Genomic DNA, 26,867 nt, shown 5'->3' with positions numbered 1-26,867 from the left:
TGATAGTTGGACCTGTTAGGTTATACCAATGCCATTTCTCAGTATGAGGCTTGTGAAATATTGTCATAAGTGAAATGCTTGGATATGTACATACAGTTGTTATTTTTACGGGGTTTTTAGATACGATCAAATAAACAAATGGGGAGACTCTTTTTGATCTGGTTCTAGATGAAACTCTTGTAGCAATATCACATGTTAAATCTGATTTTTTTTTTTAAGGAAATTAAATTCCTTAGAAGTGTAAAAAAAAAACCAAAACGGGGAACAAAAAGAGAGAGAGACTAGAAATACACTGTCTTCCTAAAGCATTGTAGAAAAGCTAAGAGGAAATGTGGAGAAGCATTGTGTCTAAATGCTACTTTCATAGTAACACAAAGAAAATGTTATGGTATCATGCAGTGATAGAAAGTGGCTGATCTGTGCCTTCCAGAATGAAATTGTTCCACCCTGTGGCGTCTGTTCCCAAAGACGTTCGGTTCAAACTGGTTGCTGAGCTACGTGCTATAAATCTTAAGAAATAACTTCTGAGAGAAACAGGTCATTCAAAGCAATTTGTAAAAAAAACAAAAAACCCACCAAACTTGGCTTCATTAAACTTCTCCCTCCCGTGCAAATAAGAATGGGAAGTCCTCCAAAACAATTTCTGGCTACATTCTTAAAATCATTTTTCAAATTCCGTGCGTTTACACGCGTCCTTGTGTCCAGCGTCAGCAGAACGCGCTGAAATACGTGACGGAGGAGTGGTCGCAAATCGAGTACGAGCTGCTGCGGGAGCGAGGGCTCTGGGGGCCCCCCATCGGCTCCCACCTGGACAAGTGGATGCTGGAGATGACCGAGGGGCCCTGCAGGATGAGGAAGAAGATGGTGCGCAATGACATGTTTTATACTCAGTATCCCTACATGCCCGAGGCTGAGCAGGAAACAAACTTGCTGGTAAGCGTTCAGGAGTTTGGGATGGGTCGTTGTAGGCCCTGTTGCAAAAATGTTTGGGGGGTTTTTTGATAGTTTTTTTTTTCTTAAGAAATGTATTTTACTCTATTGGCACGTCCTGGTATTCTGTCTGCGTGTTCCTAAATGGTTGGTAAAGTCCAGTTGTTCCTCGTGATGTATTTAGGGAAGGGTCTGAATCACTTGGCTCAAAACCAAGCAAACTTGAAGAGATTGCAACATAAGGTGAGGGGTGCTGAGTGATCCTGCCAGCAAATAGCACAGGCATCTTCACGAACCTCCTGAGGCTGAAAGTACCATAACTGTGTGAGGTTCAGTCTGGGTTCTTGGCCCTAATCTAGATAATGTGGAAAACAGTGATCTGTTAAAAAAAAAAAAAGGCTACAGGCCTTGGTTTGGCTGCACTTGGGAAATGTGCTATCATCAATCCATGATGACAAAGGTGGGCTGTGTAGCAGAAATGTGTGTGGCCTTTGAAAGCTTAGCAGTTAGTTCCTGTTAATTTTGGAACACTGTTTTCAATAAATGAAGCAGTCTTTATTATGTCTTTTTAGGCATGCGTGTAGGCATGCAGGATTTTTTTCCCCTCAAATTATGCCTGAGTGTCAAAGTGCTTTAAAAAACCAGAGACAACATAGAAATCAGTCAATTTGAAACTATTATTTTTGCCTGCTTGCGGTCTGACACACAGTAGCTGTAGTGACAGTCTAATTCTCATGAAGTAGAGAACATGTCATCACAGATTCTTCTCAAAAGTGTTCTTTCTCTGATGCTTATGTAATTGATGCCCTGTTTCCAGTCTGACTTCTCAAGCAGACTTCCTGAGACATCTGATGATACCATTCCTCAAAAGGTAAAGCAACAAGTACACTGACCGAAAGAATGTAAAATAAATACGACTTCTCCTGCATGTTAGGCAGTCTTAACAAGGCTTCTCCATTTGGCTTTCAACTTGCTCTTTCAATAAATAATTCCAGACCGAAGGGTTTTTCCGGTAATCACATTAGAAGGTGTTACTGTGCTGTCCTCGACCTTCACCTAATAAAACTTTCTGTAGACCTTCCCTCCTTTGCTGCACACTAACAGGCTGTGTTGGGCTGTGCTACCACTGTTCTCACTGTGTGGAGTGTTGTGGCTTTGGGACCTGAAACTATTGGTCAGTGGAACACGTTTAGTAATGGGCAACACATCACTTGGAAGCACTTACAGGGAAAGAGTTTCCTTCTAAGAGAAGATCTGAGGAGTGATTTTTCTCCTTTTTGGCCATAAAGGGTTTTAAAAGCCCGACTTTTGTTAAAGCCCGTATTAATTTCGTCTCAGCTGACTCTTCTCCATTTTGCTATTAATAAAATGCACACATTTGCTTAGAAAATATGAATCCTGTCTTGGAAAAAGCAGACAGAAGTTGCTTCTCTGCAAGCATTTCAGTATTATGCCTTTCTCTGTTAGAGTTGCAGTCTTGCCCATCACTAAGTACAGTGTGTAATGTGCATTCACTCATTTTGAATTACCTTCAACAATAAACTAATTCATATAAATGCAAGTAATTCTATTATACAGAATATCTAATATAAATTGTTACTGTTTTCCTTTTTTCACCTTAGCAGTGCTATAAAGGATTTCTCTTTGTAGGTTATACAATAAGGTATTTCCACAAATGTTCTAAGCATCGTTTAAGTGGAAATTTTGTGCTGATAAGGAGTGAAGACTTGGTTAAACATAAAAGAGCCAATGAAATTACAGTGTCTTGAATTTTTGATTTTTGGGGGCAGCCAATTTGACCTGAATAATCAATTTCTGTATTGCTGATCTTAGTATCTTTATCATTCCGAGCATCAACTTGTGATCAAGTTAGTTTGATTTCTATTCTGAACGTTGCTTCCTTAATTAAGTGAGGGACGTAAGAATTACCCTGTCATGGGGGCTGAGACAGACAAAGAGGAAGGAAACACCACACACACAAAAAACCCCTACCCAAAACAAAAAATTCTCAAAAAGCAAACCGCACCCCCCCCCCCCCCAAAAAAAAAAAAAAGACCAAAACCACCACACAGAGGTACAAAGAATGCTCAAAGAATTACTTCAGGTACATGAATATTCTCATGCCAGTCTCCTGCCATATGCCATAGGAAGCTTTACTAAAAAAGGGGCAACTGAATTAATGAAGAATTTTTGAGTTTTAAAGTAAATCCCTGAGTGCTTAGTTCATACCAGCTTCCACATCACTGTATCTTCTTGAGGTAATCTTTTAATTGAAATTACTGCCTAACAAAGAAGTCAGCTGGCTGACAAATAAACTGCATATATTGGTAAGGAGTAAAAAGATGATGAGATGGCCTTCTGAGCGATCAGCCTTAAGCACAAGAATCCCAGCCTTTTATGACAATTCATAACATACTGTCTACACTTACTCCCCATGTTGTAGTTTATCTGCAGGCTTTTCTGCAACCCCATTATTTCTTGAGTGGCTCTATAGCTCCTTGCAAATCAGCCAACACATCAGCTCTCCTGAAGAATCTCTGTTCCCGTCTGTGTCGGTGTATGAGCACGCACAAAACGCTCGAGGGGCATGCACTGTGCTGCACACCCTGTTCCTGAAACACCTTCACTGAGGGGCTGAGTGAGGAGCTGGCTGACCAAGCCATTTCTTCCATTATTCCCAAGAAACCTGCTCGCTACCGGAGAGCCATCAGTTACGACAGCAAGGAGTACTACATGCGCCTGGCTTCCGGAAACCCCGCGGTGTTCCAGGACGCCATAGAGGAGAACACGGTGGGGGAAACCACTCAGCAGGAGCCAGAGCACGGGGAGGACACTATTGCAAGAGTCAAAGGTTAGATGGTTTGCTTTGTCACCTCCTCGTGCGTTTGCACGAAGGCAGGCGTGAGTCCTGCAGGACTCTTGTTTTTCTCGCTTTGCATTGGGTCGGTAATTTGAAGGATTATAGGGTGTGTGGAGTTAATTTTTTATGATTTGTCTTTGTTCTTTTCCAGGCCTGGTGAAGCCCCCCCTGAAACGATCTCGCTCTGCTCCTGATGGAGGAGATGATGAGAACCAGGACCAGTCACAGGATCAAATCGTTGAGGGGAGTTCAATTGATGAAGAGGAGAAGACTGACAATACAACTTTGCTTCGACTTCTTGAAGAAGGAGAGAAGGTACTGTGTATTTCAAACACACTAAGAACTTAATGCATTGGGATTTCTTCATCATGTCTCCTAAACATGAATAAGTGTCTTATATGTCTTCCTTGATCTCTGTATTTCATCAGCTTCTTCCTTAAAATGTATTGTGTGCCTGACCCTGAAAATGCTGTACTGGAAACTTCTTTTTTAACCTTCTGCCTGCAAGGGAAGATTTGCCTGTCCTGAAGTGGAGGCTATGGGCTATCCAGATATCCCATACTTGGTTTATTGTCCTGTCAACCTAATGATCGGAATAGAAAATCAGCACCGAAAATATAAGTGCTGAACTTGGCACACTGTTCCTGATTAATGGTTGCCTTCATTAGAAGGGGAAACCTTGAAAAGTAGTATTTTACCCCCAAGATCAGTGTTGATTTACCATGCTACGTATTTGGTATTTCAGACTTTGTCCATCTGAAATCTACCATTAAATACCATTGTGTTCATGGCTGAGTAGGCTGCAGGTTCTAAAATATGTTCAGTCAGCGTAGTGCAAGTGGATAAACTGGTAAATAGATACATTTCTATCATACCAGTGAGGCTTTATCCAATCTCCTCCCCAGTTACTAGTCACTGATATTAGGTCTGATTAAAGGAGAGGCTGATAAGACTTTTGCTTTATGCGATGCAAGTGCTAAAGCAGTCTCTGGGACTTGTTCTAACAGAGCAGTGGTCTGAGCCTGTGCTCCTTAGCCTGCTTTCCCTAAGCACCTGCTTTTCCTCACAGATCCAGCACATGTACCGCTGCGCTCGGGTTCAGGGCCTGGACACCAGCGAGGGGCTGCTCCTCTTTGGGAAAGAGCACTTCTACGTCATCGATGGGTTCACCATGACAGCCACCAGGGAGATACGGGACATCGAGACACTGCCTCCAAAGTGAGCACATTCAGAGAGGGTTTCCTTGATCCTCACAAGCTGAATGAGAAGTAGTCAATGAGGTTTTTGGAGAGTCAACTCCAAGAGAATGTAAGATGCAGGAAGGCCTCGGGTGCTGAGCATTTTGTAGTATGGTGTACGGTATATTGTGAAAATCAGCTGTTTCTGTAACTTGACTCTCATGAATTAATTGGATAATTGTTTTAATTTCTCTTCTTTTTAATCACTTCTCTCTTGCCTGTTCATGTTCCTTCACAGGATGCATGAGCCAATCATACCTAGGGGAGCAAGGCAAGGTCCAAGTCAGCTCAAAAGAACTTGCAGCATTTTTGCATATGAAGATATCAAGGAGGTGCATAAAAGGAGATACCTTTTGCAGGTAACTTGGACACCATATTTGGATAGGGGTAGGCATACTGGGAGTGTTTTGATGATGTAATTTTTAAAAATTAAAAACAATACATAACTGTTGAGTATTTGGAAAGTGAAGCTATTGACTGTGTTGAAAGTGAAGCGTTTAGGTTGGGCATCCTTGTTGGAACTTCCCCAGGTTTAGTTTATTGGGACTGTTAGTCAGTGTCAGTGATCCAAAAATAAAACATTTGGTTGTACTAAGCAAAGTCTGCTTCACCATAATTTGGTGCCACCTGTAGCATGACTAAACTGGTCTGTGTCTGACCTTCAGAAGTGATGAGAAAATAAGTTAGTGTTGACATGGGTTTGTCCTCTTTGTTTTCAGCCAATTGCAATCGAAGTTTTCTCAGGAGATGGACGGAACTATCTTCTAGCTTTCCAGAAAGGGGTTAGAAACAAAGTTTATCAAAGGTATTGTGAAATAAATTAGAACATTTAACATGAATGTTTGCAAATACCTGTCTGGAGGCGTTTTTGGTGCCTGCTAGCACCTTACTGCTGCAGGAAAGGGCCACTAGAAGGCACTGCATGCCTTCAGTGAGAAGAGGCTCCTGGGATTTTGTTGGAGATGCTGTGCAGCTGCGCAAAAGGAAGTCTGTAACTGTACTAAATGCATGCTGCTTCTCAGGAGATGACATCCCGAGGACAGAAACACTAATCCTAACCTTTTAAATGCTGCTGCAGGTTTTTGGCTGTGGTGCCATCTCTGACCGACAGCTCGGAGTCGGTGTCTGGGCAGAGACCAAACACCAGCGTAGAGCAAGGGTAGGTGCTTCTGTTCCTCACAACCTCTGTGGCTCATCAGTCTCCAAGAAATGATGCCTGCATTGATGTCAGAATCATCGGCAGAGTATCAGAATTAACGTTATCAGTATGCAGATACATTCTGAAAGGAATTGGAGTGCTGAAGCCATCAGCGTTATCCAAGTTGTTAAAAATATTTTACTCATCAGCCACCACTTGCACTGAATTGCATAATTAACATGCATAAATTTTCCAGTGTGTGTTTAGAATTCTAAAAAAAGATACTGCTAAAGCAAAAAGGAACAGAGACATGTTCTTCTAATTGTTGCAATTTGTAACTTTTAGTCTTGAAATTTTGGGTTGTCTTGTGAAGATGTAACCCAGCTCTTACCACAAAGTCCAAAAATTCACTTTCTTCTTCCCTCTAGGTCTGGCTTGCTTAGCACTTTAGTGGGAGAAAAATCTGTTACTCAAAGATGGGAAGTAAGTATGGAAATGTTGCAATAGTTTTTTTCTATTAAATTCCAGATTTTGTAATGATACATAAATAATCACGTAAGTTGCATCCTCCTATTCTAACAGGTGGAACATGCTGTTAAAGAATGTATATCTCAGCATTTAATTTTTAGTATTGCATGAAATCATCATCAAATAGGAAATGGTTCTACTGTTGAAAATGCAGGGGGGAGGGCTGTGGTAAAAATAGAGTGAGCATTGCAATAGTGAAGTTTCTAAGTTTGGGGAGGGCTCCACATCGGCAGTCTGGCAGGTTGGCATTTGATTGTTGCAAAGTGAAAACTTTACTGTGCTGTCGTCTGTCTTCCTTAAGAGAGGAGAAATCAGTAACTTCCAGTACCTGATGCACTTAAACACTCTGGCTGGCAGATCCTATAATGACCTCATGCAGTACCCTGTGTTTCCCTGGATCCTTGCAGACTACGACTCAGAGGTAAATAAAATGTCTTGTCAGCCTTCTTAGTTGTGAGATCCATTTCCCACATTTAGTAATCTTGTATAAGTTGGAGGTTGCTATATTGTTTCTCCCACTTCCCAGCAGGGAGGGTATTAGGGAATCTCGGCTGTGCTGATTTTACAGATGATGTTGGTCTGTGCACAGGCGAGGGCTGGGACCCAAAGAGACATTTGCCCCTCTGTCTTGCAGCAGTTCCTGTAAATGTCTGCATTAGCTTTAAACTAAGTACCCTGAAGTATGCTAAGCTCACAGATAAACCATCCTTATCCACAAGACTGTGGTGGGAGCTCCTGGGAAATCTGGCCCCAGTGAAAGAATTTGCTTTTGGAAAAGGTGAAACACCCTATTAATGCTTTTGTCAAGAGCCATTGCCCCCAACCAGACCATTACATAAAACATTGCTAGGGGGCCTGTTGAGTATGTGTGAAAAAAATAAGGGGAACTGGGGGCAGGATAAGAGGAGCAGGGCAAAAGATATGCAGAGCCCAGATGTGATGTAAAATAAAACACTCTGGCTCTCTTGGATCAGACTGAAGGACTGTTTTAAGCATAACATTGCACTTGCTGTGTGTGTGGAAAGCAGGGATAACAGCCTTAGGAGGTAGGTGGTGTTAACTGTGGTAATCACCAGTGTTGAAAGGATGTGGTTTGGTTTTATAAAATTGTCATCTGTTTTATTTTTAAAGGAACTGGATCTTACAAATCCCAAAACATTCAGAAACCTGGCCAAGCCCATGGGAGCTCAAACAGAGGACAGGTTAGCCCAGTACAAGAAGCGATACAAGGATTGGGAGGATCCCAATGGTAAGTAATAATCCATCCTGCAGAAAGAGCAGAGGAACTTGTGCCTGTCATCATGGGAGGGACTCACAGATTTTTTTTTTATAATTTGGGTAAACAGATCTGGATACGGATGTGCAGAACTCTTACCATGTTTTTTTAGTGACTGTCCAACAAAGAGTAAATTAGAACAAATGGACATCGGCTTTCTTTCTGTGTTGTTTTAAATCCAAATGACAGCTTTGTTTATAGGTAAAAACAAAGAGCAATTGCACATTTAGATGAGTTTAACGTTATCTAAAGATTGGAATGGGCAGGCACCTGAAGCACACAACCGGCTGTGTCTGCTAATACAGTTTGATTGCTGCTGCATGAAAATTAGTAGTACAAAGAATGCAAATGCTTCTGCGTTAGCAGTATTTCTAGCTTTTTCATTTCTAATCTTAAAGCATGTTTTTTTGGCTAAGGAAACAGCAGCTTCTTAGCTAAAAAAGCCTCAGAATGAGATGCAATTAAGTTACCTGTTCCTGATTTGAGAGCTTCCTTATCTGTTGAAGATAGAACTTTTGTATTTGGCAAGACAAGTTTTCTTGTGTGCTTTTAAAGATAGAGGCCTGTTTAGCTACTGCAATGCTGTTCTGTGTCAAACAGCAGTAGGTGGCAAAGACATTCATTTCTAGAAACAAATCAGTATTTTCTAAGTGTGCTTATGCAGATGTTTTGCCAGGAAATTAAGAAAGTAAAAGCTGTACAAAATCTGTGGGCAACAGTTCTGATACATATTTCTGCCCAAGATTTTAAAAATAAGATCAAAAATAAACGAAGAACATTTTAAAAATGTTTCTTTGGCAGAAAGCATTGTAGTTGCATTGCAGCGTTTCAATTAGTTAAAATTAAAAAAATGAGTAAGCATTCAGTACTGCTTTGCAGAGCCCTGTTGAATTAGGATTACTCCACTGCAGCCCAAAATCCAGTGAAAAAACATGAAGCTTTCAGGCATCTGAGAATGAAAATCACAAATTCCAAGGCCACAGAGTAATTAAAATACTTTTTCCATTAGTACTGATTCTGTTACCTAACTACTTTATTTTCTCCTATGTTTATGATTTTAATCTGCAGGGGAAACCCCAGCTTATCACTATGGGACCCACTATTCCTCAGCCATGATCGTGGCTTCCTATCTTGTCCGGATGGAGCCGTTTACTCAGATTTTCTTAAGGTTACAGGTAAAAAATTCCATCACCTCATTTTAAGTTTCAGCCATCACTGGGAAATAAGATCAGTCAGCTTTGTTTTCATCAAATTAAAAAAAAAAAAATGTTTTGCTGTTTCTCTGAAAGAGACTAGACTTGAAATCCACCAGATGGGTCTTTTCTTCAAGTTCTGTATATCAATAGCTATATTTTCTGTCATATGTACCCGAAAGCAACGCAGCTGGGTTGCGTTAGAGAAGGAAATGTGCTGACTTGTTAAAGAAAACAGGGTATTGATCTAGTATCGATACCCAACTGTGACAGACAAAACCTCTCTAACAGTTTAAAATTAGAAAGTGTACGTTTATTATGGCGCCGGACAGTGTGCGGGATAGCTCCCAAATTCACACCGCAATTTACAGGTGATTACAGAGTCCTTTTATTTACAAAAGTATTGAATACCCAAAACACAAATGCATATTCATAACCCTGGTCCATCCCATTCCCTGCTTCGTATGGTAATTAGCTCAAAAGCTATTAAGCATGCGTAGTTTGTTCTTTGAAATGGGTCGGTGGTCCTTTTCATGGGGAGGGGTCACCAAAATGAGAAAGTAAAGAAGTCTTCCTCGCTCTGACCTTTCTACCTTTTCAATTCAAATGTAATAAATGAACCCTTGGTAGGACTCCCACTTCATGTCTTCATGACCATTCAATGAGTTTCTGGGCAGAGGAGGCCTACAATTGTCTTATGTTCCTAAAAGCTATTCATCAGTTTCAATATTCTTCATTATAAACACGGCTAACCAAACAAAGTTGACAAGCAATCAGTTATTCTAATATGGAAGAGTGATCCCAAACCCAATTTCTCTTAGTTAATTACTAACTTTTAATTTCAGCAAAGCCTACCTATCTGCTTTAATTAATTTCAGCAAAGCTTATCTCTAACTAAAATCTTAACCGCTCTAAAAATCCTTAATTCTCTGAAGTTTATGTCTCAGTGCCATGCTCTCGTGCCTTCGTTTGGCAGCTCTGATTTGCCCTGCTGGCACGGGCTGCCCTGCTGGGGGCTGCTGTGGCGCTGACGTGCTCCTCTCTCTTCCTGGCAGGGCGGTCACTTCGACCTGGCCGACCGCATGTTCCACAGCGTGCGCGAAGCCTGGTACTCCGCCTCCAAGCACAACATGGCCGACGTCAAGGAGCTCATCCCAGAGTTCTTCTACCTCCCCGAGTTCCTGCTCAATTCCAACAATTTTGACCTGGGTAAGCAGCGAGAGCTTGATAGCGGCGCCGGACAGATATCTTGTCAAGCGATGAGTGTGGATTTGAAGCAGTTAAATGCAAAGTGCCTTCTGAGAATTGCAGAACCGATGAGTCCCTGATAGGATTTTTGTTTGGAGTGGTGCATTTTTGTCAATTTTGGTGTTTTTACCAGTTCCAAATGCGCAAATAAACGTATTTTACTTGGAGTTTCTCTGCTTTGCGTTTTTCTCCGTGTAACCTATTCCATGATGGTGTTCGCCATCTTTGTTGTATATATTTTTTTAAGCTTCTGAAAATCTGTTTGACAAATCTTTACTTTTAGAACTTTGTTTGAAAATATTCCTAAAGGTTTTTTGAATTGTGACAGTGATTATTCAACAGGAGTCATGTAGAAGACCTGTTTGTTGGAGATGTGTGTAACTTATTATATGTCACTCTCAATAGTGCCATTAAGCTCTTATATTCTGACTTCTGTGCTGTGAATCTAACAGCAATAATTAAGATTAATCACATCATAGGTTTTAATGGCCTCAAAGCCTTTATTCAAAATCTGTTCTAAGAGACTGGAAGCACAACCTTACCAAAAAAATAAAAAAAGGCAAAACGCAAAGAATACCCTGCAACACCTCTCCCAGATATATTTTACACAGAAGAATGTGGGTATTATGAAAAAATGTTGAACTCTTGTCCAATTATCTTTGTGTGTGATAATTTTGGACTGTAACCATTGCAAACTCTTCACTGAGCATTTGGACCAACAGTAAAAAGTTTTTTTAGGGACAGTTGTCGAACACTGAGGTACTTCTGATTGTGGTAATTTGTAGCAATCCTGCTCCCCTTCCTCCCAGGTGAAAAGAAAGGAAGATTTGAAGTTTGGTGACGCAAGTAATGTTTCTGTTGGAGCATTGCACTTATTTTTTGTGTGCCTCTGTAAAGTTGGAAATCTGTTGGTGTTCCTCTGAGTTAATAGGAAGTGGGGAATTCTCTTGACAAGTGACAGAACAAGAATATAACTGAGGAGTTTCACTAAATACATTTTTGGTGATTACAGCATGCCACCATTTAATGTCCACGGTGGGAAGGGGACTGTCCAGGACAGGGTGAATGTGCTGTGCCCAGGCCATGGGCACATCAGGGGAATTGCCAGTATCCTTGGGCGTGGAGCTTATGGGGGATACCAGTTAGCTCTGCACTGTTAGGAAATGAGAATTTGGCTACATGTCACAGGAGTACAGGCTATTCTCAGGAGTAAAACAATTTCATTCAGTGATACAACATCATTTTCCTCTTCAGAAGCCTTCGTGAGGAGTATTTGGATTCTTTCTTCTGAAAGCAATCTTACATGAACAATTGAGGCAGAATTTTTCGTGTTTTATTGCCAGACATTTAAAGTGGAGATAGTATTTTAAAGAAAAGAAAAGGCTGAAGTGACTTCCTTTATATATACAAGATACGAGAGTTTGATTTTTTTTTTCCACTCTTTTTCCCGCATTTGCTGTTGTAGTTCAGTTTCAGTGCTTCTGTCTAAATTTTTTCCTTCTTTTTGTTTTTGCTTAGGTTGTAAACAAAATGGCACTAAACTCGGTGATGTAATACTCCCTCCATGGGCAAAAGGAGATCCTCGTGAGTTCATCAGAGTCCATCGGGAGGTAATTTGAATTTTAATGGTGGCAGTAGAAAATGTCTGTTGGGACTTTCCGCTGTTACAGGCCAGTTTGTGAGTTCAGGGTTGGTGTCTGATTGTTGCCAAGGTCTGTAGAACCAGTGTTTGCCTCCCCCTTCCTTTTTGGCTACAGAGTACTTTGAGGCAAGACTTGCTTCGGTGAAAAGCTTTATCAAAATGTGACAAAAATGTGTCAAATCATGTTCTATGTTTTTCCTTGTGGCAAGTGTAGTAAACTCAACCAAGGAGCAATTTGTCTCCTTTTAATGCATGCCTTCTGAATTTCAGGCTCTGGAATGTGACTTTGTGAGTGCTCACCTGCATGAGTGGATTGACCTGATCTTTGGCTATAAACAGCAAGGTCCTGCTGCAGTAGAAGCTGTAAATGTCTTTCACCATCTCTTCTACGAGGGACAAGTGGACATATATAACATCAATGATCCATTGAAAGAGACAGCTACCATAGGATTCATTAATAACTTTGGACAGATACCAAAGCAGGTATACCCGTTGTAGAAATCTTATTTTCTAATTAACACTCAAATTGAAATGTGTTAGTATAAAACAGGAAGGTGTTTTAGGAGTGAAACTTCTTGGGTGTGTTTTTTTCCTAAATATTCTTCCAGTGATATGAAATCATTTATGTTTCGATCATAAGTTACACAGAGATCAACTTTGGGCTTTGCTTGTGAGATTAGGAATGTCCTTTTTTCCCCCTTTACATCCTTAAAATAGTAAATTATGGCTCAACTCCAATAGTCATCATTAAAAAGGAGGGAAGTGTGTTCCTGCTGCAAAGTCATAGGGGAGGAGTGAAAGTGCAGCTTCAAAGTAATTCCTAGTGCTAAGGAATTTGAAGTTACCCTGTAATGAAATAATTTCTATAGTAACTTCTGCTCCTTTTTTTTACCCCAGTCTCATGGGTGATTCACTCTTGTAGGACAGCTGTAGTTAAGGAGTTACAAAGACCCGTTTTTGGTGCAGCTTTAAAATTGTGTTCTCTTCAAGGGACTGCATTAAATAATACAGTGTAATATTAAATCTGGGGGTTCAGGTTTGGGGAGTAGTCCCAGTGTTGGTTGTTTTGATTTGGATTTTTTATTGGGTGTTTCTTAGGAGCCTTTTTGCTGTCCAGTGAAAATCTTAAATGACATTGGTGAATATTTCCAATCCTAGATCTGGTGGAAGCCAGAGATACCTTCAGGAATTTGCTGGGAATTCAAGCACATGTTGGAAACTCTAAACTCAACTCGCAGCACATGTTTTAGGAGAGCCACAGGATATTTCCTGTGGCAACCCACTTAGAGCTGTCTCTCATTGCTTGGAAGGAAGGTTAAGATCTGCTCATCTGTGGCTTCTCTCCTTTCCCTTCCTTTCTCTCTCTCAATAATCTAATTATGTAGTGGCTGTGGGTTTTCTCCTCTTATGTGATAACCAATCCCTGTGTTGTGATGATAATCAGACGTGGCCCAGCTAAAGCCAGACGGACAGACAGGTTTCTGGGGCAGAGGGCAGGGCAATAGGAGAGCACTGCAGCTGAGTGCAGAGCTCTGCCTGAATCTTCAGGTGCCAGTTAGGTACAAACCTGTGGTGAAACCTGCCAGGAATTGCATGATGCTTTGCTAGAAGAAATAGACTGCGATAGACCTGGGAAACTCCAAACTTCCTTAAGCCTTTGTTGGTGGTGAGTGCTCTTGGAGCACATTTTTGTGCAACTGTAGAGTTTTGCTGTTGCCCTCTTGTTATTTTCCATGGGGGATCCGTGGCAGGCTGTGACACGGCTGCTGTGCGTTTTGCACTCCTTTCCTGCACGATGTAAAGTGCATCTTCTTTATCCCATCTCTTCCACTAGTAATGTGCCCAGCAGTTTGGGTTTGTATTTTAAAAAGCTGTGATGCCAGACATTGCAGAGTTGGTTTGGAAGTGTGCTCTCATGGACTCTGTGAGGGTACCAAGATGCCACAGCCTGATTGGGCAGAGCAACTTCACTCCTTTTTGGTTTTCATATTGTTTGTTGAAGGTTTTTTGAAATGTTCACCATGAGTTATTACTGAATAGTGAGAGCAGTAAAGTAACATCTGCTTACCTGCAGAATTTTTAGAAGGTATATTGGATGTATTTATACGATCTTTTTAAGCTTGTGCCTTTGGAAACCTGTAATTTTTTGATGATCATTAGTTTCTTGATGGATTTCAGCTCTTCAAAAAACCCCACCCACCAAAGCGTGTTAGGAGCCGTGTGAATGGAGAGGCTGTGGGGACCTCTGTGCTCCCTGGTTCCACAGCTGACAAGATCTTCTTCCATCATTTGGACAACCTGAGGCCATCTCTTGCTCCAGTGAAAGGTAAACTTTAAACCCACAGTAGTTATTGCTGTTTCTTTGCCCAAGCATTCAGTTTCAGCAAGATAGTACTTTTCCATCTTTTCTTACTTCTGATATTCTTACTGCCTGTAGTTTCATGAGGGAGACAAATTCAAAATATCCTAATGCTGTAAGATTGTTCTTAGCTATCTGAAAGGAACTTGGAAAACACCATAGCTGCACCAGTTTAAGGTGGTATTTTTTAAATGGAGGGATAAAATGGAGCCCAAGCACCTCTTTATAGGTTTGAATTTAACAAACAGCATTCAGAGTACATTGTTTCTGAGCCTGTGATAGCCTCTATTTTTGTGATTTTCACAGCGAAAGGATTATTTATCACAGTGCTAAGAAATACTAAGGAATGTTGTCAGGGAAAGTGTGGTGTTGGTAGCTGCACTGAGAGAAAAGAAAGTGGTTTTTTGACTTCACATCTGACATTGGACTGAACAAAACTGAATTGTCTGCAAGACAGGTAAATGCTATACAGGGATTTCTTTCCTAGCTGAGTAAAGGAATCTGTGGTTCCTTGCTGTAAAGAGAGAAGAACATTCTGTTCTCTCTGAATCAGGAAATTAGAAAGCACTAATCTATATTTGGCTCTGCATTTGTTAGGAATGGAGCAAAAGTTGCCATCGCTGCAGCTGAAGCAAAGAATGTATAAATAGCCACTACAGAGACCTTGCTTTGGCAGGGCAGCAGGTACTTAAAGGGATCTGATAGTCTTTGTCTCTCCCAGCAATAGACATAACCCCATCTTCTCTTTCAGAGCTCAAGGAGCCTGTGGGGCAGATTGTGTGTACTGATAAAGGCATTCTGGCAGTAGAACAGAACAAGGTGCTCATCCCACCCACCTGGAATAAAACGTTTGCCTGGGGTTATGCAGATCTCAGCTGCAGACTGGGTACCTACGAGTCAGACAAGGTTTGTAATCTGAAATTTGTTCCAGCAATGGGTACTCAGTAGTGAAAAATAACCTAACAATGGGCATTTATTTCACGTGTGAATGAAATAATCCCCTGCTGCATCAGTTTTATTGCTCCCTCTTGAGGGTCTTCATCAGAATGCTGGCAGAATAACATTAATTCATGATAGTTTTTTACCGGGTCTTAGTGACTTAATGAGTGCAAGGTGGCAGCCAGGTTTTTATTTTTTATCCTACAAAGTACTAGTCCTGCAAGTAATTCTTTGTTTTCTGCATTTTTAGGCCGTGATTGTTTATGAATGCTTGTCAGAATGGGGTCAGATCCTGTGTGCCATTTGCCCCAACCCCAAACTAGTTATCACTGGAGGAACAAGCACAGCAGTGTGTGTGTGGGAAATGGGTGTCTCCAAAGAAAAAGCTAAAGCCCTCACACTAAAACAGGTAAAATACAATAGAACTGCCTTTCATGGAAATTGATGTTATAGGTCAAAGTAATTGTGTAGTGAGTGTTGCTCATCTTTGAAACCATGAGTCCAGCAGATCTCTGAGAATGGAGTAGTTGAGATAGCAAGCTGCATTGAAAGTGGGCAAATTGCATTTTTAAAATTGCATTGTTCTTAAGAATAGTGGATCACATGGAGCTTTCTGGAGTGAAAGGGAATTTAGTAGTGATTAACAAAATTATCAACCAGTGAGTTTTGTGAAATGATCTGTTTTGTAGTGTTATGTGTGATACCCCATCTAAGAACTGGGTCAGGAGGGACAGTGGAAGGAGGCTGCCTTAAAGGTTAATTATCCTCTTAAAAAAAAAAAAATACTTTAATTACAGCACTTTTTAATCTAAAGCAAGCACCCATGCTTTAAAGTTAGCTGCAGCTAAGTGCAGAGTAAATTTTGTGAGTTTACTAAAAAAACCAAACGCATCAAAAGTAACCAAAAATACCCAACCACAACTCATTCAAAATATCCTAGCAGCTGTGTATCATTGTTACAGGTTGTGTTACTCTCCATTAGCATCTTAATAGCAGGATTCTTTTTTTAGAGGAAGTCTTTTCCTCAAATTTATGAAAAGAAATTTGGATAATTATTTAATAACTTTCCTTGTGCAGTAGTCAGCTGACCAAAGCTATTTTTCTAAAGTGTTTTACTTAAAAACTGTACGAGATAAAACACTATTCTGAATTTTGGGGCAGCGTGTTTGTATTCAGCAAGTTTTATTTTAACTGAGTTCATTTTAACTGTGTAAGATGCAGTAATCTGACTGTATTTCAGGCTCTTTTCCCAATAGTTGGATTAAGCCTAAAATGTAGGGCCTAATATGAGGTAGATGCTCATATTTTTCTCCTCCTTCCAATTGACTTTGCCTTTTTGGTTACAACTCTTTCTTGTCTCTTTTGTCTTCTCTTGGTCATCAGTAGTTACTACAGGAGTCATTAACTTCTATTTTCAGAATGTAATTTCAGGTGCAGCCTGGAACACTCTCTGACCTTGTAAACAGGCCACTGAGGCAGGATGGAGTTTTCTTCAGTGGAAGGATCTGTAACATTAGACCCTTGAAATTTTGTTTTGTTAGAGTTCTTTTTAAATGGAGAAAGATATTACTATTACCATTGTCAGTTATGGAAATAGTTATCAACTGAAGACTTACAAGGTGGCTGCATCTTCTCATAGGATGTTCTGGTTACATTGTCTAAGTCTTTCAGGTGAGAGGGTTTGATGTGGAATTTTTGTGCTCTCTGCTGATTTCCATTTTTGCTCCTGACTGTGTTTTGCAGGCACTGCTGGGTCACACTGACACTGTCACCTGCTTGACGGCGTCGCTGGCATACCACATAATTGTGAGTGGGTCCCGGGATCGCACCTGCATCATCTGGGATCTGAATAAGCTCTCCTTCCTGACACAGCTCCGAGGGCACAGGGCTCCAATTTCAGCACTCTGTATAAATGAATTAACGGTGAGAGCCAAACTCCGTCCACCAGGCTGCAGTGGGAACAGTAGCAAGAGTTGGAGATCATTAAACCAAAGGAAAAGTAAACAGTAGGCTGTCCTGTTAATTTGGCAGAGCTTGTATAGCTCATCTGAAGACTGATTAACAACTGGTTTAGGGAATAATTGGTCATTTATCCAGAACTGTACGTGGGTGCATTCCATGCAGAGTGGCTTGAGCTCAGAAGAGGTTATTACCAGTGCTGGAAGCAGTATAGTTAGTGTGACATTCCAAGTGAGCTGCCACACAAGCTAAGAAGAACTTTTCATACATGACCTTGTTTGGCTTCTCTTGTCTTAAGCTGAATTCAAAGGAAACAGTGAATACCTTGGGTCAAAATGCAGTGCCAGTTGTAGTGGAAACAGATGTATCCTAAAAGCTTCTGCCCTTGTGATCCTGTGAGTTACCATTTATCCAGTTTCATGCATGGCCATCAGGGTTGGATGGACCCTGTTGCAGCTGGAGCAGATGCAGTGGTTGAAATCAGGGCAAGAAAGAGCTGTAAGGCAAGCAGGGAGTAGCAACGGCACTGTTTATTAGCTGCTGGTGGTCTGGTTGTAGCACTGCAGCTCCTGTTTCCCTCTGCACTAGTTTGAACAGTTCCCAATACGGAAGCAAATAAAATTTAAGGTGGGACATATTTGTGAAAAACAGTGGAGTCAACGTGTGCTGTCTTTGGAAACTGAAAGTACTAAAAACTGGCTGTTGGATTGTTATGCTATGAAAAGTGGAGGAATTGGTCAAGTCATTCTCTGCTGTAAATAGAACAAATAGGTTGCTGTTAAGTGTGGTTTTCTAGGTAGAGGTTTTTTTTTTTTTTTAAATTATGCATATAATCCTAAAGGTTTCTTCAGCTGGCCAGATTCCTCCTTGAATAGAGCTTCCTGAAAAGTGCCAGCCTTGCAACTTGGCTTATAAATGAATTTGACTTATTTTTTTTGCTGAAAAATACCTGCAACCTTGTATTGAAATCTAGAGGCGTTATTTGTCTTTGCAGGGGGACATTGTATCATGTGCTGGCACTTACATCCACGTGTGGAGCATTAATGGCAGCCCTACTGCAAGCGTGAACACCTTCACTGGCCGAAGCCAGCAAATAATGTGTTGTTTTGTGTCGGAGATGAATGAGTGGGACACCCAGAACGTCATCGTAACGGGGCATTCCGACGGCGTTGTCCGGGTGAGTACCAGGAATCGCTGCCTGGGAAATAAAGTTCATGCCTTGGTGGTGGTAGTGTTTAGAGAAGTCATTGTGTGCTTGGGGAGTTTGACCTGGACAGTTCTTTCTTCTTTTTGATGCCCCCATTGGGGTGTGGTAACCAGCAATAGTCACCAGAGTGTACATTTTCCTTCCTGCTCTGTTTTGGTCACCAGCTTTCATGCCTGGAGACTGTCGTTTTGGTTCACCATTTTAGTTTCACACGCCTTGAGACAATTTACTTTGCTGCCTAGAAAGAAAAGAGAAACTGTGTAATTTCTGATCATGACAAGTCTAACCCGATTTTCATTATTTTTGTGTGCAGCCTTAACCAGAGGCTGCTGGTCAGTGTGGAGTGCATTCAGGCATGGACACAGATGTCCTCTTACGGTTTCTAGTCCTCCAAACCAGGGTTTAGTATGGAGGTGTGACCTGCCTTGCATGCTGCCAGTGCAAATACACAGTTCTGCTAAGCCATTTTAACTCTACAAATAGCTCAGGAAAAAGCCAAGAGTTCAGTAAGTGCCACTCTGCTTATCCCCTGTCCCTCCAGTTCTGGCGGATGGAGTTTTTGCAAGTGCCAGAAACACCAGCTCCAGAGCCTGTGGAGATGCTGGAAATGCAAGAGGACTGTCAGGAAGCACAAATAGGTATGTCTCCTGACACGTGTTTGCTATTTCCCTGTTGTATCTGATCTTTGCTGTATGTAGGTGAAGTCCTGTGGTTATACAATGCAGAATGGAATGATAGAGATTGTATCTCAAAAGGCAGTAGCCATCCAGTGGGCACAATGAACAGAGCAGCTCAGTTCTGTGCTCACCACCTTGTTTAAGGTAGTTTCATATCGCTCCAAGTAGGAAAAAAATGTTGCCCGTTGTAGCTTTTTCTGTGAAGGTGGAACTTTTCTCTGTTTGTTTCTGCTGTTGGCACACTCAATGGATTGTCCAAAAGCTAGATATTTTTTAGTGTAAAATGGAATTATAGCATCAGAGCTGAGCTAAATCTACTGATGGAACAGCTTAAACAAGACAAGCAATGATATCCCTTTCTGCTTTGGGAGATTGTAGTCAGTGCTTTATGATTGTGTCTTTTAGCCATCTCGTCCTCCTCTTGCCCTCTTCATATTGAAGATCTATTCTGAATCTCATGATACTCATTAGTAATTAGTATATAAATACAGCTTTTGGTTATTTTCAGTGTCACTTGTTGTATAAATGTCTTCGGCAGTTGCTTTTTTGTATTAACAAGTCCTGTTATTAGCAAGTCTGTGTCATATTTTTCAATCAGAGTTTCAGCATAGCTGACTGTGCTTACTGGTGGAAGTTTTCCTGAAAAGTTTTGCTAACTTGAGTGTTTCTGAAGTTTTTGCTCCTTTTGCCTATCATAGCCTTCCTCAAAGGGACTATTGTAGGAAATAGCTTCAGCTAAGGAGCGTCGTACTCTGGCAACATAAAAAAGTGCAAAAAAATATGAATGGTGTGTTTGCTGGCAGGAGCTGAAGCTCTGAAAAGGCTCTGAGATGCCTGCATGCAGTGTCCCTCTCACAGCAGTGTTGGTGCCGCAGCAGAATAAGGAAAAAGCTCAGGCGGTGACCAGGCTCACTAACAGCGCCTTGTCCCCTGTTGTGCCAATCCAGGGCAGGAAGCCCACGAAGAGGACAGCAGCGACTCCGAGGCAGACGATCCGTGCATAGGCCAGGACACAAAAGTGCAGGAGAGCCAGAGCCAACCAAGCAGCACCAGCCACAGGCCTCGGTCCTCGTCAGCCAGAGCAGCAGCGGCATGGTCAGCAGACAGCGGCTCCGATGACTCCAGGCGTTGGTCAGACCAGCTCAGCTTGGATGAGAAAGATGGATTTATCTTTGTGAATTATTCGGAGGGACAAGCAAAAATGCATCCCCATGCTCAGGTTAACCACCCCCACCCCAACTATGCTGAGGCACGGCACTACAGCAAGCTCAAGCCAGGTAAAAGAAACCGTGCACAGCCCTCAGCGTTATTCCTGAGTGAGATGTTAGAGAAAAAGAGAAGAACTTGAATCTCTGAGGGAGATTTTGTTCTTACTACAAAGTTGCAGTTACAAGTATGTCGGGGGAGGAGGGAACAAAAATGAGGATGAGCAAATTTGCTTTATCCCCTCCCACTTCCCACTCCTTTGCAGGGTACAGATGGGAGCGTCAGCTGGTGTTCAGAAGCAAACTAACTATGCACACGGCATTTGATCGCAAGGACAACGCACACCCAGCAGAAATCACCGCACTCGGCATCTCCAAGTGAGTGGCTCGCACGTGAGGACTTCAAACGTTTCTGGGTGTTGTCAGCAGCAGCAGTACCATTGCTCATTCTGCTGTTTTGTGGTGTTTCTGCTTGGGGCAGCCTTCTTCAAGGGATAAAAACATTGAAGAGAGGGAGGCCTCTTCAGCTGTGCTGTGTTACACGGGGCGCTGCAGCTCCATTTCTCAGTTAGAGCAGGGTAATTGGGGCGTTAGTTACCACCGTTTTACATTCTCTGGCACGCACAATGGCACAAATGGCTGTGCCAGAGTTGTTGCAGGAATGCTTGTGCTTTTCCTTGCAGGGATCACAGCAGGATCCTGATCGGGGACGGCCGGGGCAGGGTGTTCAGCTGGTCAGTGAGCGATCAGCCGGGCCGGTCCGCGGCCGACCACTGGGTGAAGGACGAGGGCGGCGACAGCTGCTCGGGCTGCACCGTGCGCTTCTCGCTCACAGAGAGGCGGCACCACTGCAGGAACTGCGGACAGCTCTTCTGCCAGAAGTAAGCGGCCAACAGCCTCCTTTGGGCTCTTTTCCATACAGGATTTTAGGTGGGGTAGAGCTGTGAAATACCACAGAACTCCGGTGAGAGGTTGAGGCTGCTTAAACTGCGTGCAGGACCGTGAGGATGCTGATTTAGGAGCCACTAGCAGGCAGACAAATGGTATGAGATAGAGGATGTGTGTGATCTCCCCTTAGTCGCAAACCGAAGTGCAAGTCCCCTCTCTGATCCACTGGGTCAGAGATGATACTTCCAGTTTTATCTGTCTGAGTCTAAATTGGTGGCAACGCCTGTTTTTAAGCTGTCACACAGTCTCATTGCACTGGCTCTGTGGTGATCATTTGAGTTAAATTCTGCTTCTGCCACACTGCATTGCATCTCCATGTCAAGCTAAGCTAGGACAACTTTCTGTTGTTTGAAGTCACGATGATAATTCCCACAGCTCAGTAGAAAATGGGTAGGAATGGAGAGGACCTGTGTTCAGTGCTGGTTGTTCTTTTTCTCCACAGGTGCAGCCGGTTTCAGTCAGAAATCAAACGGCTGAAGATTTCATCACCGGTCAGGGTGTGCCAGAACTGCTTCTACAACCTGCAGCACGAGCGGGGCTCAGAGGAGGGGCCCAGAAATTGATGGGGGCCTGGCAAACCTCCTCCAGCCCCGCTGTCACTCCAGGAACCAGGGAGAGCGTCGGGAGGAGTCGGAATATTGTCTGTTTACACTTAGGTTTACACCGCGTTCTAAGCACTAAGAGTAAAAAGGGATCATTGCGTTGGTTTGTGTTGGCAGAAGGCAGACGAGGAGGTGAACGGCATAAGGAGAAGAGCAAGGCCCAGGAAGACATGGTGAATAACCACAAATCCAACAGAACTGGCAGCCCCTAAGCCCGTGCTGACGTGGCTGTCGAGAAAATCCTCACTTATCCTAAACACCCCTTCTTGTCTTGTTTTTGTAGAGTTAGTCATCTTAACTGGGGGGAGGGGAGGGCAAGGCTTTTTAGAAGATAGTTGTAAATCTGCCTTCTTCGCAAGCAACTGTGTATATTGTAAATAGGTATAACGGCCTTTTTATCTAAATATGAACTTAACTGCCTGTTACATGGGACTTCAGATTAACCACTGTACTTTGTGTGGCATCTTTATCTCATCTATCAATTTAAATACGAATGTTTAAAAAAAAAAAAAAAAAAGACACAAAAACAAAACCAGAAAACTTCCTCGACGGCATTATGTGTATTTCTGTTAAAAATCCAGTCTGTGCATGTTTGTTCTTTCAGTTGCCCACAGTATCTTAATTTAAGTGAGGCTATTCATAGAATTACATGGATTTTTTCAAAAGAAAACATTTTTGAGAATAGGAACTTGGAGTATTTTATTCTAGCTGTAAGATAACCAGGAACTAAATTGTACACTTGTGTTGCATTTTATACCAAACTATTTACCACCTCAGTGTTGTTCATATTTAATAAGGCCTCTTTTATACATATGTCAGAGCTGCAGTTTTAATTACTTACTGTTCATTAGCAGCTGATTCATGCAGTGCAAGAACCAGCTTTTACCTTCTTTTAGTCAATAGCAGTTGGCTTTTGCAGATAGGTACAGAATTAGTTCCTTGTGCATAAAATTTAACCTCTGTTGTCCCGTAGCTTCTCTGCAAAAAAAAACTTTCTGGAACAACAGGCATTGCTCTAGAGCAGGGTGATCTTGGTCATGTCAGAAATGCTCCTCGGAGCTCTCTTTGTCTTTCAGCACATGCCATCAGCTTGAGGACAGCAGTAGATTTCCATGATGGTTTTTAAGTTTCGATATGAATTTAATTGCAGTATTTTTTTACTACTCTGTCATTTATTTTGCACTACATTTGGGGTGAAGTAGAGACACTGATAACCGCTGGGATTGGAGCACGTGCATTGGGATAGGCCCATGGACTTAATTTCTGCATGAGGTCTTGCCAGTGGGTTTTTGTTTGGGGGAGAGGGAGGGCAGCAGGCAGGCTGGTGGTCGGTTTGGTTCTGTTTTTTAACATACATGTATATATTTTGTAAATGGGTGACAAACTGATCTAGAGCTAGGTATATTCACAATGGATTCTTCTAAATAGAGGTAAGGATATGATGACCCAGACCAACAGAAGACAGGTGGCACTGACAGTACTTGAGTGAACGTTGTCACTCAAAGGGATGAGATTATCCTTCACTTGGAATAACTTGGGCGGGTTCTGGCCCTGGGATGGCAAATCCTTAAAACCAGCACTGTTGTTGGAATTGCACCATCAAAAACACCAGGCCCTCTGTGTTGGGGTGAGCTCCCTCCAGAGGGTCCCTGGCACTGTGGGGAGCACCCCTGTCTTCTCTTGATTTGAGCTTTTAGTGGTGAATAATTTGTTAATTCTGACCACTTACTATTTACCCTGGTATCACATGTTTATGCACTGAAGGTTAAATATGTATTTTGATACTTGTTTGTTTATTATGTATGTGCTGGTCTGTAAAATGAGATATATTCCTGTTTTAGTATGTATACTAGGTCCCCAAATGAACAGAAAGGCTTCTCTAGAGCCCTTGCACACTGTTGAGTAAATGCAGGTTTGTTGAGCTTAGCTGACCCAAATTTTGGATCCAAAGAGTGACGGTCAAGTAGCCACACTGGCTGCTGGCTACCTGGCAGATTTGACCCTAAAAACAGGAAGAGGTCCTCGGTAAGCATGTGCAGAGCACTGGAATTCTGTGTTCAGCTGTCCTCTCTAACGTTGCCTTCACCCTTCCCAAAACGATGCAAAACCAGCATAGTTCAGAAGACAGGCTAGTGGCCTTAATGTTTTCTGTTTGAAGAAAAGGCTGTTTTAACAACTCTTGAAATGCCTTTGAGTCCACAGTTTTCCTCCCGTTGCCTCCAGATTTCCAAATCACCCCCAAATTTAAGGAAGCCTTCCTTTCTGTGGACTGCAGCGCGTACAGCCACGTGGTTACACCCTAACGAAAGCCAGGCTATGGCAACAGCACTGCTGTGATCCAGCACTGGAGCAGGACAGGGTCCTGCTGCGGGGTCCCGAGGACGGGGCTGTCAGCCGCAGACGCGCCGTACGGGTGTTGTTCCGCGCCTGCGGCGTTGGCAGCGCACGAAAGCGATCCCTATTCCTGCAGATTCTGCAGTGTGCAGCCTAGGCCCGGTTTACATTTTGCAAGCAAACCACCACAGCCCTCTGACTTAATTCTGTTCCCAAAAAAACCACGTTTTTGCTTGTTGGAGGCGGAGGGGGACAAACACACACCTGCTCGTATTTCCTCTGGCAGCTGGTGCTGTGGGCAACTGTGGTGTTCACGTGGGAGTGGGGTTTTTTTCCCATTTCATTCGAGCTTCTAATGCAAATACTTGCTTTGTTTTCCATGTAAAAATCCGTTGAGCAAAAATATACTCATGTACACTGACATTAGTAGACCGTATTCTCTGCAAGTACCTCACGCGTCTTCTCCTGCCTCGTTCTTCGTAGTAAACTTATCCATGTACTCCTAACATTCGTATGTAGTGTGCAACTGTAATGTCATGCTTTTGAGAGGGGGTTGGCTGCCTCCGGCCAACATTCATCAGTTCAATAGCAAAACACTTTAGATAAGTTATTTTGCACTTTCTTATGTATAAAATTGGTAGAAACTTATATTTGCTTTGTATCATTTAAAGACTCCTTTTGTTTCGGTAAATGAACTGTGTATAAAATACTTATGCAGTTAAAACTGTTTTTAGAAAGTATTTTTAATTTCAGCAAGTTTGGTTACTTGTTGCATGACTATTAACACAGCTGACTTTTTGTGTCAGTGCAATGTATATTTTTTTTGTCCTGTTATTAACTTGTAAGCCCTAGTTAAATGGCCATTTATTTGTACAGCATCAGGAGTAAATTGAAGATAACTGGCTAAGACTGGAGTGTGGAATTTTGTACTATATTGCAGAATCCAATATCTGTTTTTTGGTGGTTACGTAAAAGGCCTGACGATTTACTATCTAGTGTGCAATCTGTGATATCTGAATGTTCATTGTATATTTGTCTCCAATGCAAAAAGGTAGAGTAACACAGTTACAACAATACATGATTAAATGCAATAGTTCAGGTACTGAAGTAATTTTTTTTTTTTTCATTTCAAATAAATACCTGCTATTTACCACCAAAAAGCTGTTTTGCATTTGTTGGAAAGACGCAACATTTGCAGTTGAATAAATGTTTTTAACTCGGGAGTGGTAACTAATGAGTAACATTTTTCTGTGTCATCGTGAGGGGTAAGTTTCTATTACTTGTCACAGTTTTGCTTTCTGAATGCGGGTATGGCCGTCCACGACGGTGCAGCATGAAATGGTGTGCACGAGTTTGTTCTTTTTTGGTTTAAATTGTAGACTGTGAATTCAGCAGACTCTGACAGCGTGTAGAAGAACAGGCTCTGCCAATGTAGCGAAAGCAGACAGAAAAGAATTGTGTAAGTCGTGTTGGTTAAGGGCAGTGGAAAAGGAGGGAGTTGCAGAAGCCATTTCCATGGCCTTGCTTAACCATGTCTTGGGTCTATAGGATGGTGATGTCCACTTTTTACGGGTTTAGGTATTTCACACTCGGCCATTTCCACGTTTTAAATCTTTCCATACACTGAAAAAAAAACGCTCTCTCTTTAACAGTTTTGGGGGAGTTACTGTGCTATTTGTGGAGTACTTGACAGCCACAGCCTGAGTGTCCTGCTGCTGCCAGGGAGCAGGTCATGGATGGAGCGGCACTCTGAACCAGGTACCTGTGCCAGCCCTGGGCTGAGGGCTCTGGCATCTCCTCCCACTCTTTTTTGGGAGAGATTTCCTACTACCAGCAGCTCCAGGCTGCTCTCTGTGGGTCGTTTACTCTATGCAGTTATTTCAGGCTCATTTTCCAGGCATGGTGGAGAGCGGAGGTGCCAGGAACAAGCATTGGGAAGTGGTGGAGCCCACAGTCCTGATGGACCTTTTGACCGGGAAAGTGCAGTCCCAGCCCTGGAACATCCCAGCAGGCATCGGCGGGGCCGGCAGCCGGTTTTGCAGTGAAACGAGGCGCTTGAGTGACAGGGCAGCTCCTTGCGAGTGCCCCGGCTCTGGCCTCCACCACAGTTCCTGCCGGGAAGTGCTGCCCGGGGACAGGCGTTCCATTTAGCAGGTAAAACCAAATTAGCGGCCCATTCGCTGCGGCCTCCTCGTCCTTCGTGGCAGGTGCAGTGACTCCGTTCAGAAAGGGGAGGACGAGCTGCTTTCCAGGCTCGGAGCTCTGTATAAAGGGCGTGAGTGTTTTTAAGGAGTTCCTGGCACTGGGGCACGTCTCTCTCCATGTCAGGACGCAGATTTGACTCACTGGTGAGGTTAGCGGCACACCGTGTAGGGCGGGAGGAGGGTGGGATAAGCAGGCCCGGGGCCCGCGCTCGTGTGCTGGGAGCCAAATCCCGCCCTGTCTTCCTGGAGCAGAGTTGCGTGGCACTGCGTTGGATGTGGGCCCGGCCCCCCAGAAAAGCGCAATTTGTAGGAAGGGGACCGAAGCTCTGGCAGGGGTGAACCCAGATGCGGTCCTGCCTGCACCAGAGGCCCTGGAGCAG

At 42.7% G+C, this 26,867-nt stretch overlaps 1 protein-coding gene across 11 annotated transcripts in view; it reads left to right on the top strand.

Annotated features, from left to right (window-relative positions):
• Nucleotides 1–25,443, top strand: part of WDFY3 (WD repeat and FYVE domain containing 3) — a 154,081-nt gene extending 128,638 nt beyond the window's left edge. For 9 of the 11 annotated variants that reach the window (XM_058420815.1, XM_040065491.2, XM_040065490.2 and 6 more), the window contains 25 exons: nt 706–933; nt 1,748–1,801; nt 3,613–3,781; nt 3,942–4,105; nt 4,860–5,008; nt 5,267–5,387; nt 5,748–5,833; nt 6,107–6,187; nt 6,595–6,649; nt 6,996–7,115; nt 7,826–7,943; nt 9,039–9,145; nt 10,219–10,372; nt 11,930–12,021; nt 12,324–12,536; nt 14,232–14,379; nt 15,164–15,318; nt 15,602–15,760; nt 17,095–17,274; nt 18,305–18,487; nt 19,059–19,155; nt 20,142–20,471; nt 20,666–20,777; nt 21,083–21,280; nt 21,790–25,443. In XM_058420815.1, the coding sequence (XP_058276798.1) occupies nt 706–933; nt 1,748–1,801; nt 3,613–3,781; nt 3,942–4,105; nt 4,860–5,008; nt 5,267–5,387; nt 5,748–5,833; nt 6,107–6,187; nt 6,595–6,649; nt 6,996–7,115; nt 7,826–7,943; nt 9,039–9,145; nt 10,219–10,372; nt 11,930–12,021; nt 12,324–12,536; nt 14,232–14,379; nt 15,164–15,318; nt 15,602–15,760; nt 17,095–17,274; nt 18,305–18,487; nt 19,059–19,155; nt 20,142–20,471; nt 20,666–20,777; nt 21,083–21,280; nt 21,790–21,910 (3,594 nt within the window). In that variant the 3' untranslated portion in view covers nt 21,911–25,443. The remainder of the gene's footprint in view (nt 1–705; nt 934–1,747; nt 1,802–3,612; nt 3,782–3,941; nt 4,106–4,859; nt 5,009–5,266; nt 5,388–5,747; nt 5,834–6,106; nt 6,188–6,594; nt 6,650–6,995; nt 7,116–7,825; nt 7,944–9,038; nt 9,146–10,218; nt 10,373–11,929; nt 12,022–12,323; nt 12,537–14,231; nt 14,380–15,163; nt 15,319–15,601; nt 15,761–17,094; nt 17,275–18,304; nt 18,488–19,058; nt 19,156–20,141; nt 20,472–20,665; nt 20,778–21,082; nt 21,281–21,789) is intronic. The other 2 variants (XM_040065488.2, XM_040065486.2) reach the window with 1 other exon arrangement.
• The last annotated feature ends 1,424 nt before the right edge of the window (nt 25,444–26,867 follow it).

This window comes from Hirundo rustica, chromosome 5, assembly GCF_015227805.2.
Source record: "Hirundo rustica isolate bHirRus1 chromosome 5, bHirRus1.pri.v3, whole genome shotgun sequence".
Classification (NCBI taxonomy): domain Eukaryota; kingdom Metazoa; phylum Chordata; class Aves; order Passeriformes; family Hirundinidae; genus Hirundo; species Hirundo rustica.
This window is presented reverse-complemented; position numbering and strand designations above follow the sequence as displayed.